The 12,917-nt window shown below is 44.0% G+C and overlaps 1 protein-coding gene across 1 annotated transcript in view; it reads right to left on the reverse strand.

Annotated features, from left to right (window-relative positions):
- LOC144764150 (complement C3-like) overlaps positions 1 to 12,917 on the reverse strand; it is a 604,987-nt gene that overhangs the window by 128,309 nt on the left and 463,761 nt on the right. The window contains exons 35-36 of the mRNA XM_078650287.1: positions 7,529 to 7,687; positions 1,558 to 1,617 (exon numbers count right to left, since the gene is read on the reverse strand). Coding sequence (XP_078506413.1) covers positions 1,558 to 1,617; positions 7,529 to 7,687 — 219 coding nt within the window. The remainder of the gene's footprint in view (positions 1 to 1,557; positions 1,618 to 7,528; positions 7,688 to 12,917) is intronic.

Raw genomic sequence — 12,917 nt, forward strand, 5'->3', positions numbered from 1 at the left:
GGCATTTACAAGAATGCCAGCCTGAAAATGTCTCTCTACACGAATGAGCAAAATGGGGAGGACAACAATTTTATTTATAGCAACCGTAATATGTTCTTTTTCACGTTCTCAATGTCATAGTCAGAGAGATCTACCTGCAGCACAAAACTACATATCTGATGAGAAAAAAGAGCACACACAGGCTAATAGCATGTAAATCAGCACTCACAGGTGGAGAACCAAGGTTCTATCTCTTGGCCTCCCTACTTTTCCCATCAGGCGGGAGAGGTCCTGCTGCCATTACTCTCGGTTGGCAGAGTTTGGGACAATCCGACTCCCAAGACTAATTTATGTATGTGTAGAGTGAGTGAGTAGTGGACACTGTGCTTAACACCTGTCCGGGTTAGTTTGTTTCCCAGATTATGCCCTTCCTTAACTGAGGCTAGCACCTGATTTCTTTACATTCTTTAAAAAACTGTTACATTTATCGAAAATTTTAATTTCCACTTACAGAGAACGTTTAGAGCTTGTATTTTTGCATTAGCGAATTGGCTAATAGGTAGTATTTTTTTGTTCGCCTTCCCTTCATGTGAAACCTCACTTTTATGCAATAAAAGGATTATGTTACTTACCCTGTAAGCATCTGTTCTTGGCATATACAGCTGTAGATTCACATGCTTTGCATACTCCTATCATCCAGTGACTGGAAAAGACTTCGTTGAAGAAAAACAACTTGCAAACATCCGGACCCAACACTAGATGGCTGGAGTATGCAAAGCATGTGTATCTCCAGCACACATGACTCAAACACGGTGTTTTTCTGTCAAGGGATCTTCATTAACCCCCTTGACTGTTAATAGTGTTGGCACACGCTTGTGCCAGATACCTTCTCCAGTGGTTGCAGAAACTTTGTATTGGATTGGATTGGCACTACCCTTGACATTGTTGCATTATGCACATGATGCACATACATGTCATAAGGGGGTACTGGCTCAGTCTTTTTGTTTCATAGGTATACCATAGGCCATTCAAATCAGTCTCTACAAACAAAAAAAAGCAGAACACGCAAGCCAAAGTAACACGTTTTTAATTTGTTTTCTTTATAAAGGAAGAGGGAGCCAAAAAGGCATTGGCGGGAGATGCATCCCTCCAAATCCTCCCTGCTGAACTGAGCCCCCAAACATGTTTAAATACCAGACACAATCTATAACGGTGGCCATTCCAGTCCAGCTATGGATTAACATTTTATTCTAAGAATGCAGAAATAATTGATATCACACAGAGAAAAAAACGATAAATTTCCAAGAAGCAAGGCCTACAAAACGACCATCACATGGGATATAATATAGCCAATTACAATGTGTGTGACTTTGTTTAATTGTGCAATACCTCCCTCCAGAGCATCAAGTGCTGGTTATGTAGTTCAACCTACTACACAAGAAATTAATTCTCCAAAATATTTATGAGGAACTTTTGGAGTTCCAGAAAATTCTGTAGCATTTTCCATGCAAACGCGTGGACAACTGGTAGTAGTGTTACTGGATAAAGCTAAAGTTAGACTGAGAGACATTTTCTTACCGTCAGTGTTCCTTGCCCTGTTCCTGTGGCTATCACAGTAAAACCTTCATTAATCGTAGTCTGTGGGAAAAGTAGCACACATTTGGTCTCACTAGATATTCAGTAATTTCTGTCAATTTTGTTATACTTTAAAATGGTATTATTAGTGGAAAAGGATTATCAAAGCCAATTTCAAAATAAAAGTCAATTTTTATGAAGGTTACACATTTTAAATGCTATTGCTGAGAAAATAACCCTTGCTCAATTTATGAACAACCTCTAAAAAATCTGACACTCACTGCTGACCGTGCACCATGAGTGGGACCTAACGCAAGACTTTATTTTGCATACAACAGTTTATTGTTTTTTTCCCTCAAACTTTTCTGCCCAACTTCCATTGCAGAAACAATACAACATAGGCCCAGGTGACCACGCCCTGAAATTTTCAATTTAAAAGTGATCTCCCACAACCTATTTATTGCGAGTCTTTAAAGCAAATTTCCTGACTGTTCTGGACCAATAATCCTTACTACAATATCTATTTGTAAATATGGAATACACTCTGCATGAGGGATTGGAATAAATGATACCAAGAACAGGAAGAACCAGGTCGTACCTTCAGTCGCGGCCGGCATGACTCGTTGGTGGGGTGTGAGGGTCGCGTGGGGGAAGATTTCATTTTAAATATATTTAAAAAATCTTATCTTAGCCGACCCGATCTGGTCCATTGTCGTCTCTGCTTCTCTGCTCCTCGCAGCCGCAGGAAGCAGGCAGCCTCTCTCCCCTCCGCTAAGCCAATCACAGCACTTGAATGGCAGCATTGTGATTGGTGGGGACGGCGCCCAGCCCGATGCAGCCTACATAGAACAAGCATTTGCAATGCAATAGGTCTCGCATTAGGAAAGTTTGAGCTATTGGTATTGTAAATGACATATTTTGTATTTATGTGTTGGTTTTGAAAATAGCGAAATTAATAGCTTTGTCATTTCCAATGCCAATAGTTTTAACTTTTGCAAACGTGACACCTATAGCATTTGTAATGTAATATGTGTTGTATTTACATGACTTAGATGTATTAATATTACAAATAACAATGGCTTGTATTTTTTTTAATAATTAATACAGAGTGAAAGTGACTGCGTGTGCATTGTCGGAATGGCACGGGGTGGAACCAACTGCACGTGCATTGTCAGTATGACACAGAGTGAAAGTGACTGCGTGTGCATTGTCAATATGGCATTGTGTGCAACAAACTGCACATGCATTGTCATAATAGCCCCGGGATTGAACCGGCTGCACCTCGATTGTCAGGATGGCACAGGGTGGAAGAAACCAACTGCACGTGCATTGTTAGTATAGCACTGGGATGGAACTGATGGCACGTGGATTGTCAGGATGGCACAGGGTGGAAGAAACTGCACGTGCATTGTCAATATGGCACAGAGTGAAACTGACTGCACGTGCATTGTTAGTATGGCACCGGGGTGCAACTGATTGCACGAACATTGTCAGGATGGAACCAACTGCACGTGTATTGTCAGTATGGCTCGGAGTGAAACTGGCTGCATGTGCATTGTCAGGATGGCACAGAGTGGGACCAACTGCACGTGGAACATCAAGATGGCACGGGGCACATTTGCCGGCACATTTGTTGTCATGCTAGCAGCGTGGTGCAATTGCCTGCACGTATGTTCTCATGCTGGCAGCATGGTGCAATTGACGGCAAATATACAGACAGAATGGCAATAGGATGCAATTGCCTGTAACTGCATTGGCGAGCAACAGACAGCACATGTACTACCAGTTTAGTAACAAGATGCACTTGGCAGCACGCATATTGTCAGGGGCATGATTTTGGCAAATCTAAGACCTGGGGTAAAGAAAATAAATAAAAAACTGGGTCTACCGATGGAATCATAAGTGGAGCACCACAAAAGAAAGAATAGAAATGGCCCCGTCCATGCTCATTGAATAATACTCCTGTTGCAATAAAGACAATGAGTGGTTGTGCAAATCGCGCTGGTCACGTTACTTGAAAGGTGACCCCGTGTGGGAGTGAATTTAACATAAAAATCAAAATGAAAGACTTCAAGCCGATGAATTAGTACTACTAAAAAAATAAAGAGTAAAACTGTAGAATTCCGAATGTGCCATTAACGTCCAGTGCAATGCGTAGTAGCGAAACATTATTAGTCCTTTAAATGCCCGTGATGTGCAGCTAAGCTCTTAGCTAAAACGCCATCCGAAGGGCAAAACTATTAATCTATAGAACGCCTGTGGACGGGGGAGAAAGGAGGGGTGATTGAAAGCAAAGGTTTCGAGAAGGGTAGGAGGAAAAGGGAGGGTGGAATGTGAGCAGCAGGGGGGAGTGCAAACAGAGGAGCCTCATTACAGCTGGTCGGGGGGCGGGGGAGCACAGAGCGCGCTGGCAAAGCGTCGCGCCTCAAGAGCCAGGCTTACTTGCAAGTCGGATGGGGGTGGGGGGTGGTATTAGTGTCCTTGGACAGCAGTACCAGTGCCTGCCAACAGAACCGTAGCCTCGTGGCTGAGTTGCACATTGTGACTGCTGATTGCGGTCTGACAGTGTTTCCACTGTTCACACTGAGCTATTTTTGCTCGCATCTGTTTTGAGTTACATGCTTTGCTGCATGCAGTATGTAATTCCATATCTTTTGCCTGGTGTTGCACCAACACTTTCAGTGCATGCAGTAACGTGCCCAGACATGTGTGGAAAGTGCCGTTCTGAGTTCCACCCCAGGTCCTGTAAACTGCCGGATTTTCTGCGTGTTTGAGGAAATTTGGGTGTATCAAAGCCATATGTCACCTGCATCAGCTGGCTGCAGTTGCAGCTGCCCTACAACTGTGGCGTTTGATTTTGGTATCTCTTGAACGCGTCTGAACGAGCTTGTGTTGTCCAGAGCTTTCTCTTTGTACTTATGTTTGTCTGTGTGTTTTACTAGACGTCTTTGCAAATACGCCTGGCAATTTGCAGGTAATTGTGTATTTCTGCGAGGAGTTGGAATTTCCGCCGGATGTTTCAATGGCCTACAGCAAAGTGGAGCGATGGGGGTAGGTGGCAACACCCTGCTGGAAGTATGTGTGTGTCCCGGGGCTACGTCCTGTCATGCAATAATTTAGTCACAGGATTACCCTTTCTAACAACTTGCGCTGCTAACAAAGCTTTTAACTTGAGGTTTTCCATTATTACGTCTGAAACCCGCTTCCGCTGTCCTCGTGGTTGACTGCACGTTTCAGTATTTACATAGTTTGCGCAAAATGCCTTCTGAAGTTTACAGTGGAAGTAATTTTGTACAAAATAAGCAGTATGCCCCGCTCTCGCATGCCATCCTTCTAAATCCTGTCACTAACAGACAACTGCCAATCAAGAAGTGGAAGGAAAGCGATTGTTAATTAAACCAATGCAAACACTGTCAGAAAGTTACGGTAAACAACGACAATGCAAAAGACCACGCGAGGAGGCAAATTGCAAACGGTGGCTAAACTTGCCCTCCACTTTCGTCCCGTCTGGATTTGGACTTCAGTGTTTTTTGTTACACACGAGGTGCAGCTCTACCAAGAGTGGAGGGTGAGGAGAACGTAGTGTAATACAGCTGTAGCAGCGGCACATCAGCATGTACATGTGTGCTGGGAACCCCAAAGCTGCGTGTGTGCTTGGAGGGTGGGAGGAGGGCTCCTAACGTCAAGCGGAAAGAGGGAAATACCAAATTAAGAAGAAACAGCGACGGAAGGGAAATCTTGCATTCGTACTATTTGTACTTGCAACAGTTATAAATGTTTTTAGATAGGCTCCCTAATGCCCCTTGGCGATGTCTGTGCTGTAGGAGATTAGAGCCCACGTCCGTCGGTAAGCAACCCAGTGGGCAACTGAGCACCGTGAATGTGATCTGAGGCGGAGTGGGTGCCCGGGCCTCTTGCTGCCTAACTTGATGCACTCGGAAAAGGTGGAGAAAGGGAACCAATGCATTTGTGCTCGAAAGGTGGGAGGGTGAAAGCAACAAATAAAACAAAGGACTGCGTTTGTGCTTGGAGTGTTGGAGGAGGGCTCCTAACGTAAAGCAGAAAGAGGGAAAGCCAAAATTAATAAAAAGAAGCAGTGATGGAAGGGAAATGCTGCGTACTATTTTCACTTGCAACAATTATTCCTCCCCAAAAAACAAGCGCTCGTGTGAAAGCCTACAAAAAGATGCCGGCCCAGAGCAAATCTGAAGAAACGAAACCAGGAGCAATGACGTGCGCTGCTGAATGTAAACAAGCACTCGTGTGAAAGCCTACAAAAAGATGCCGGCCCAGAGCAAATCTAAAGAAATGAAACCAGGAGCAATGACGTGCGCTGCTGAATGTAAACAAGCAAAATCGGCCGCGAAATGAAACAAGCGCGTGCTGGAGAAACCTCACGGTTTATTCAAGATCCTGGTGGGGGGGCGGGATGCGAGCGAGCGTGAGGGAACGGGCCAAGCGCGCGCTGGTGAAGCGTGAGCCTGGTGGGGGGGCGGGATGCGATCGAGTGGGAGGGAACGGGCCAAGCGCGTGCTGGAGAAGCGTCACAGCCCTGGACAGGGTGAAGAGCCAATGAAAGCTCTTGAAAGCTCTTGAAAAAAATGCCCGTGGGGAGAATGCGCGTGATTGTGTTCACATGAACTGTACTAAATCCGAAATGGTTCAAGAGCTTGTTTTGCCCACTATACTCTTGTCTATTTATCCCTGCGGGATAGAATAGTCGAGACCTAAAAAATGGCAGAGTGTGTATAAATGGTGTGGTCTGCCCCAGAGGGCCGATCATCCTGTCAGGGCCCGCAACATTGGGTTAGCCGCTCCTCCCCAGCCCTGTTGCAGGACTGTCCACCCACCCACCCCCAACCAAACCCTTCTGCTTTCTCGCAGTGCAAGAAGCAGTTTCTCGCAGTGCAAGAAAGGAGGGGGGCGACACTCCTACACCCACAAGGCAGAGCTGCCCCTGCGTAACATTTAAATGGCGGCATGGCATTCCCCAAATTTGAGAAAAAAACAGCATTTCCAAAACTTCAATGTTTATATTTTATAAATGGGTAAGCAGTTCAGAATCTATACTTAACAATTATTTTTCTGAATCAACGATTGTTGGAATTATTTGAAGAATTTTTTTTTTCCATAAAAGTTTTAAAACACTACGCAAGAATCATTACTTTACAAAGCCCACAATGCATGCTGATTCTTGTGTTGTGTCATCCTAACTTTTAGTAGCGGGCTTCCAGCAAAAGGACGAGGTTTACTTCTTCCAGACAGTTTTAATTCCCCTTGCAATTCAGACTCGAGCCGTGGTACCATCTTTTCCTTTTTGTGGCTCCTTTCCTTTTGTGATGCCTAATGTTGAACTGAGATGTGAATTCTCATTGACAGCTTTGAGCGCCTCATTTCTGCAGATATAAGATCATGAAGAACAGAAAGCAACCACAGTGGAGAACAAGAGTTGCAGGTCAGGTAACATCTAATAGGAATTTGTAAAAATATGCACTCTTGCTAAAGGCTTTCAGGAGGCTACCAAGGTGAACTCTGACTAGTATTATCAGTTTTCCTATGCTCAGGTGCATATGAAAGTTCAGAATATTCTTTGTCTTTACTTCCTAGACACAAGTGATGGAATCTCCCAATATCTAAGTAAATCCACCCACTGATCTTGCTCCCACTGTCCCTTTTTATGGTGCGTGAAAGGAGAAGAGGGTAGCATTTTGACCACAGACTGGTGAATGGGTTGGAGACAGTGAGCGAATGTCAAGGATTTCCAGATTCTGGTGTTCCTTTTACCACCCTCAAAGCAGTGAAGCATAAGTGGACACAGGTAATTTTACCCTCTCTAGAGATGAGAAGGGGTGACCAGCTGTGGTCCTTTGGGGATATTATATCCTTTCTGAAAAGGATCCCTGCCTCCTATCTGAAGGAGAATCGGCAGTGAGTTCTGATGATACAAAATAAGCAAAGAAAGCTGAAGACAAACCCTCTCAGTCTTGGCCACCGTTGCATATGCAGTATTGATCCTCCATGTGATGCTTTTGCTGCGTTTCGGAAAACTTAGGGAGACGTCCATGTTGATTTCATTGCTGCTCGGCCTCTCGGCCTGGTACTTGGAGAGCGCTTGGAACACCATGATCGTGGCCTGCAGAGTTCAGCGAGAGAGAGAGAGAGAGAGAGAGAGAGAGAGAAGAGAGAGAGAATTAGAACTGAAAATGACTTCTTGGTTGCTAGATGAAATATGCCAAGAACTGTAGGATGTGCTGAGGTGTGGAAAATAATAACTATGGTCTCAAAAATAATCCTTTATAGACTCTTCCCTCCTCTATCCTTCCTTGTCTCACCCAAACCTCATTTTACTACTTTGATCTCCCAAACAACCTTTCCTAAATTGTTTCCTCATGCATCCCTCCTTTGACTCATCCCAAACCTCATTTTACTACTATGATTTACCTAATCCTTTTTTAGAGGTTCTTCCCTCATCCAACTCTCCTTTTAGTCATCCCAAGCCTCATCCGACTACTGATAAATAACACTTTACTCTTCTATCCCTCCATTATTCTATTCAATTCAACTGATAGTCTCGCATGCTGGAATCTGGGGGTCTCGGGTCGATCCCCAGCGCCAGCAGCAGATTAGCCCAGCACCATGTGATTCTGGGCAATAGCTTGCTTAATCTTCCCGACGGCCCCCAGCGCCTGAAGACCCTTACGGGTGATTGTTCGCGCTTTACAAATGTGGATTATTATTATGTCCATGGCTCAAAGTAACTCATATTTCCCAATACTAATCCACCACTAATCCTTTTTGAGTTCAGGAGGAGTGTGCTACCTGACAAAACATGATTCGATGCCTAGAGATGTATAGTAAGTGCTATATAAATACAATTACAACCTCTGTTATCTGTTGCCAGCAATGCACAAGCTGACTATCACTATGAACCTTTATGGAGTGATGCAGGGAACCTAGATAACCTTTACTTCTTGGAACCCCTTTATCTCTAAACACATAATAACCACTCTTATACCTTCTAGGTACCAGGTAGTTTGGAATAAACCTTGGGACCTGATTGTTCCCATCAAGAAGAAGTTCTGCTTGGTATATTTTACTGCACAAGTAACAGTCAGGACATTATGTATGAGGTACAAGTGCAGCCATTCAGAAGCCTGCAAAAAGTTCTGCAATGTCAGAAACTATCCATAGGAGGCTCTCTTCTCTCCACCAACCTTCTCTCTTCAGGACACATTGCTTCCCCAAATGTGACACCTGGCACCTTATTACAGATGTGCCAATGTGCCCTCATTGCAAGCACCCTCTGAAGACTACGGCCATTCACCCAGTTGCACAACAAATGGACTATCCATTGAAGTGCTACCCAGTTCTTTGCTTTAGTCTCTGGTATGAGAATATCAATCTCCAACACATGTAGGAGGAGCAGATACCCGAGGTTTCGGGGTATCTGCCAGAAATCTTCAGATCCCTCATTTGCCCTAACTCTCAGTTCCTCAACCTTATGCACAGCTAAGGAAATTGCTTTTTTTCCAATGGCGGAGCAATACCTAGTTCAGTTGTTTGAAACACCTTCAATGGTTGCCAGCTGTTGCATAACCATTGGCGGATTTGACTACTAAAGGCCCATCCTATTTCCATCAGCCCTTTGACTTCATGTCCATTCTGTTTTTATCTTCCGCTGACCACCATCCGTAGCATGGCTGTCTCAGCCAAGATAAAAGATCAATGCCCCTCAAGTGCTGGGTGAATAATCACTGCATGTCAAGGACATACATTTTCCCTTTTTCAAAAGCAAACCCCTTCTTTGGGGATTTGTCTTAGAAATATGAAAAGATTCTGGCTGCCCTGCTCTAGTTGTGACATTTTGTAGATCTCATCAAAGTGCTTTTGCTTTATTGGCAGTAGCACTTCTGGTGAAAATTCCCTGCTGAATCAGCAGACTTTAAATAGGGCTTCGGCTGGGGCATGGAATGTGGTACCCCAAACTCACCAAGAAGCTTGTGGCCAGCCTGCCCAACTTCAAATGAGAGCCTTAGTGCATGTAGAGACAAACAATTTGTATTGTATTTGAATAGAAATGGTACACTTTGAGTACACAAGTAGTCATAGTCTGACTGGCCTCAGAAAATTGCAGACATGCAATTACTATGAAACTATTGTAATACGTCTCCCTGGCAGCGGGTGGTAGTGTTACCTTCATGATTGAGGCCCAGAAGGCATTCAGGACAGAGGTATTCTATTCTTGGGTCAAATTCCCACCTGCAGATGCTCCCACACAGTTGTTTCACACTTACATTGAGGATGACACACCTGAAGAATATTTTCCATATGTGGACATAGATGTCCAGTTAACATATTAAGAGCATATGAATTGGTTTAAAGGCGCCTTCCCCCACACAACAAATGTGAGACTCGTCCCGCTCAGCAGAGAAGGAGCGACCTGGACGGTCCTAGCTGCTTACACACCGCATCCAGACATTGATAGGTTGTAAGAAGCAGACGTATGTACACTTTACAGAGACATAGTACAACTATACAGACACCTAACACAGTTCGTAATGTGAACACTTACAATGCAACCTACGCGGATTACTCAAGCTGGTCAACCTCAAGTGACTACAAAATATCTGCCCATAAATGCCGAACGCGATTATGGGATGAATGCCCACCAAAAGTGAGCAAATGCTGTTCTGGATAGTAAAGAAAATAGCACAGCTTAAAGATGTATTTCCCCTTACGGCCTGCATGAAAACACAGAATACTAACAATTTGCATGCCAATAGGGATAGCTCCACTGATAGAGGATTGTACCAGAACTCATGGTACCCCCTCAATAGCAGTTATCCCAGACGTATTAAAACAAATTCAGAATGAGTACAGGGCAGAATCTGCCTTGGACTTAGGGATAAAACTGATAGGCAATTTTGCCCAGGTATCAGCAATCATGTTAGGTAACATAAAAGAGAGGTAAGAAAACCAAATTTTAAGAACATCCACTGGGGTATTCCCGAGAATGCCGGCATGAGCAGGTCTTCCAGTGTGCTGACATACAGAAGATCCAGGCAAAATACTTGAGGAGTTCTGATTTATACCCTCAGCGGGTCTTCTCAAAAATTGGTTTACTTACATTGATACATGGAAAAGCATAGGGGGCTAGGAGTAACACAACTTAACTCATATATCGAAACCCCAGTCACTGTGTAGATTAAGTTTTTATGGTCCTGATTAAAAAAAGGCACTTGATCATTCACATGACTAAATTAGGCTTGAAACATGTCGACCTTCAGCTACTTTAGATAATCACTTCTAGTAGGTAGCACCACATATTTTAACATAGGCAGGAGGACTCAATCATTAAAATATTTCTGTAGAATATCCCCTGTCCTATTTTTAGTCCACTCTTTCACATATTTACTCCAAATACACAAATCTGCTATTTTACTCACACATCCGCACTTTACGATACAGCTTGTAAAAAGATCTCCGGTAAAGAGCCCTCATTGAGGGTGCCTGTAAGGCATGCAGCAGCAGCCCGATGTGGAGCAAAAGCCCAATGATGATGCATGACACCTATCTAGGTGTGTGAGGGCATTTGTCCCTACCGATTAATGCTCCCTGCAGACTCTGTGAAAACTTAACTGACCTAAGCAGACAAATTTGCACTTACTAGGAACTGCATACCCCTGTGGTCATGATCACTAGAGTTTGTGCTGCTTGCTCAACCACAGTAATCCTCTTCATTTAGTATTCCGATTAGACCACGAGATTGATGTTAGCTTGACATACCAATGGCAGCGCTCACCTTGTATTGTTCCCGCCCCCATCTTGTACAGCATTCACCTAAATATAATAAAGAGTCTAAAGGCAATGACACCTCCATTCCTGTTGTCCAGGAAGATACTACATTCACTAGTAACTTGCATCGTCACAATGTATGGGACACCATATCTGTGTTTTAGGCAGTGAATGTCTTCTGGTTAGTGCTTTAAAAAAGGCGTTCACCACAATAGAGCCTTGCGGTAACTCTCAGACTAAAGCAGAGAGAATTGTGGAAAATGCATCTAGCATTCTGGAAGGAACCTGTATTAAATTCAGTAAAATACATGTACATACAGCTGGCTCCGCTGATTGCCAAACTCCTGCAGGTGTAGCTGAAAACATGTGAATCCGCAATAGGTGCAAAACACATCTTTGTGCCATATCTAAAGATGTAGTTAGTCAGGGATTCGACGTTCTCGGGTAGTGGATCAGGTGTGGACATCATCTTGGGTTTCACAGTGACATTGAGTGTTTGACAGCCCTCTAATACTGTGGTAAGATGAACCCAAGGGCAACTGAAATGTCATTACTCATGACCACAGAATTATAAACCATTGTCAGATCCTGACAACTAGCATTTCGCTCTCATTATGGTCTCCAACATTCAAATATTAGTTGGCATCCAAAGAGCTAATAAATAGTTAGATACACAATTGAACATCAGTCCCAGGGCAAACCCATTGAATAATTCAGGTGAAGGCAGCCTTCAAAATCCAGTCTGTGTTTCTGGTTTGAAGTTGGCTCATAATGAGTGAGATACTAACCACATCCGGTAAATATAGATACCTCCGGGCATCGTATTTACTGGGTCCCGTAGTTACTGCATTACTCAGAATTCCAATCCCTACATAAACAGGAGTTTGTAAAGGGATCAAAACTTATCGACCAACTTTTAATCGAGGCTAAGTCTCAAGGTAGAGAACCACAATTTCCTTACACGGTTTTTGTTTTCTTAAATGACCTACTGTGTTTTTATGGTAACTAAACTTGTTTTTCTTATGTGTTTCCCAAGATATGATTGGTTTTTTTTCTTATTCCCATCTTCCTGGGTGTAAACTCTCTTTTCACAGTGTACACAGTTCGGTTGTGGTTCTGCGACTCAACCCCTTGTATGCGGGGCGGATTCCCCCGCTGTGCTGGGGGGCGGGGGGGGGCGCGCACGAGCCATGGTGCTCGTGTGCTCATGACGAGCTGAGCACATCATGACCACACCCGTTTGTGTAGAACATTCGCACAGCAGGGGAATTTCCCAAGCGTTCATGACGAGCTCAGCTCATCATGAGCACACGAGCACCGTGGCTCATGACGAGCTGAGCTCATCATGAGTGTTCAAGGGGTTAACATGGACTCACTACTTACACAGTGAGTCACCCTATTATAAGACAAGGAGGAGGGAGGCAAGTGGCAGAGCACGTGACATTACAGCCTATCACTGGGTATTGTGGACCTTTTAGGATGCAGATAATTTTAGTTTGCTTGAGGTGGTTTTGATGCTTTTTGAACACTGTGCACATTGTGCTTATGTTTTGGCATCCTGCTACCAC

Source organism: Lissotriton helveticus, chromosome 1_1 (genome assembly GCF_964261635.1).
Source record: "Lissotriton helveticus chromosome 1_1, aLisHel1.1, whole genome shotgun sequence".
NCBI lineage: Eukaryota > Metazoa > Chordata > Amphibia > Caudata > Salamandridae > Lissotriton > Lissotriton helveticus.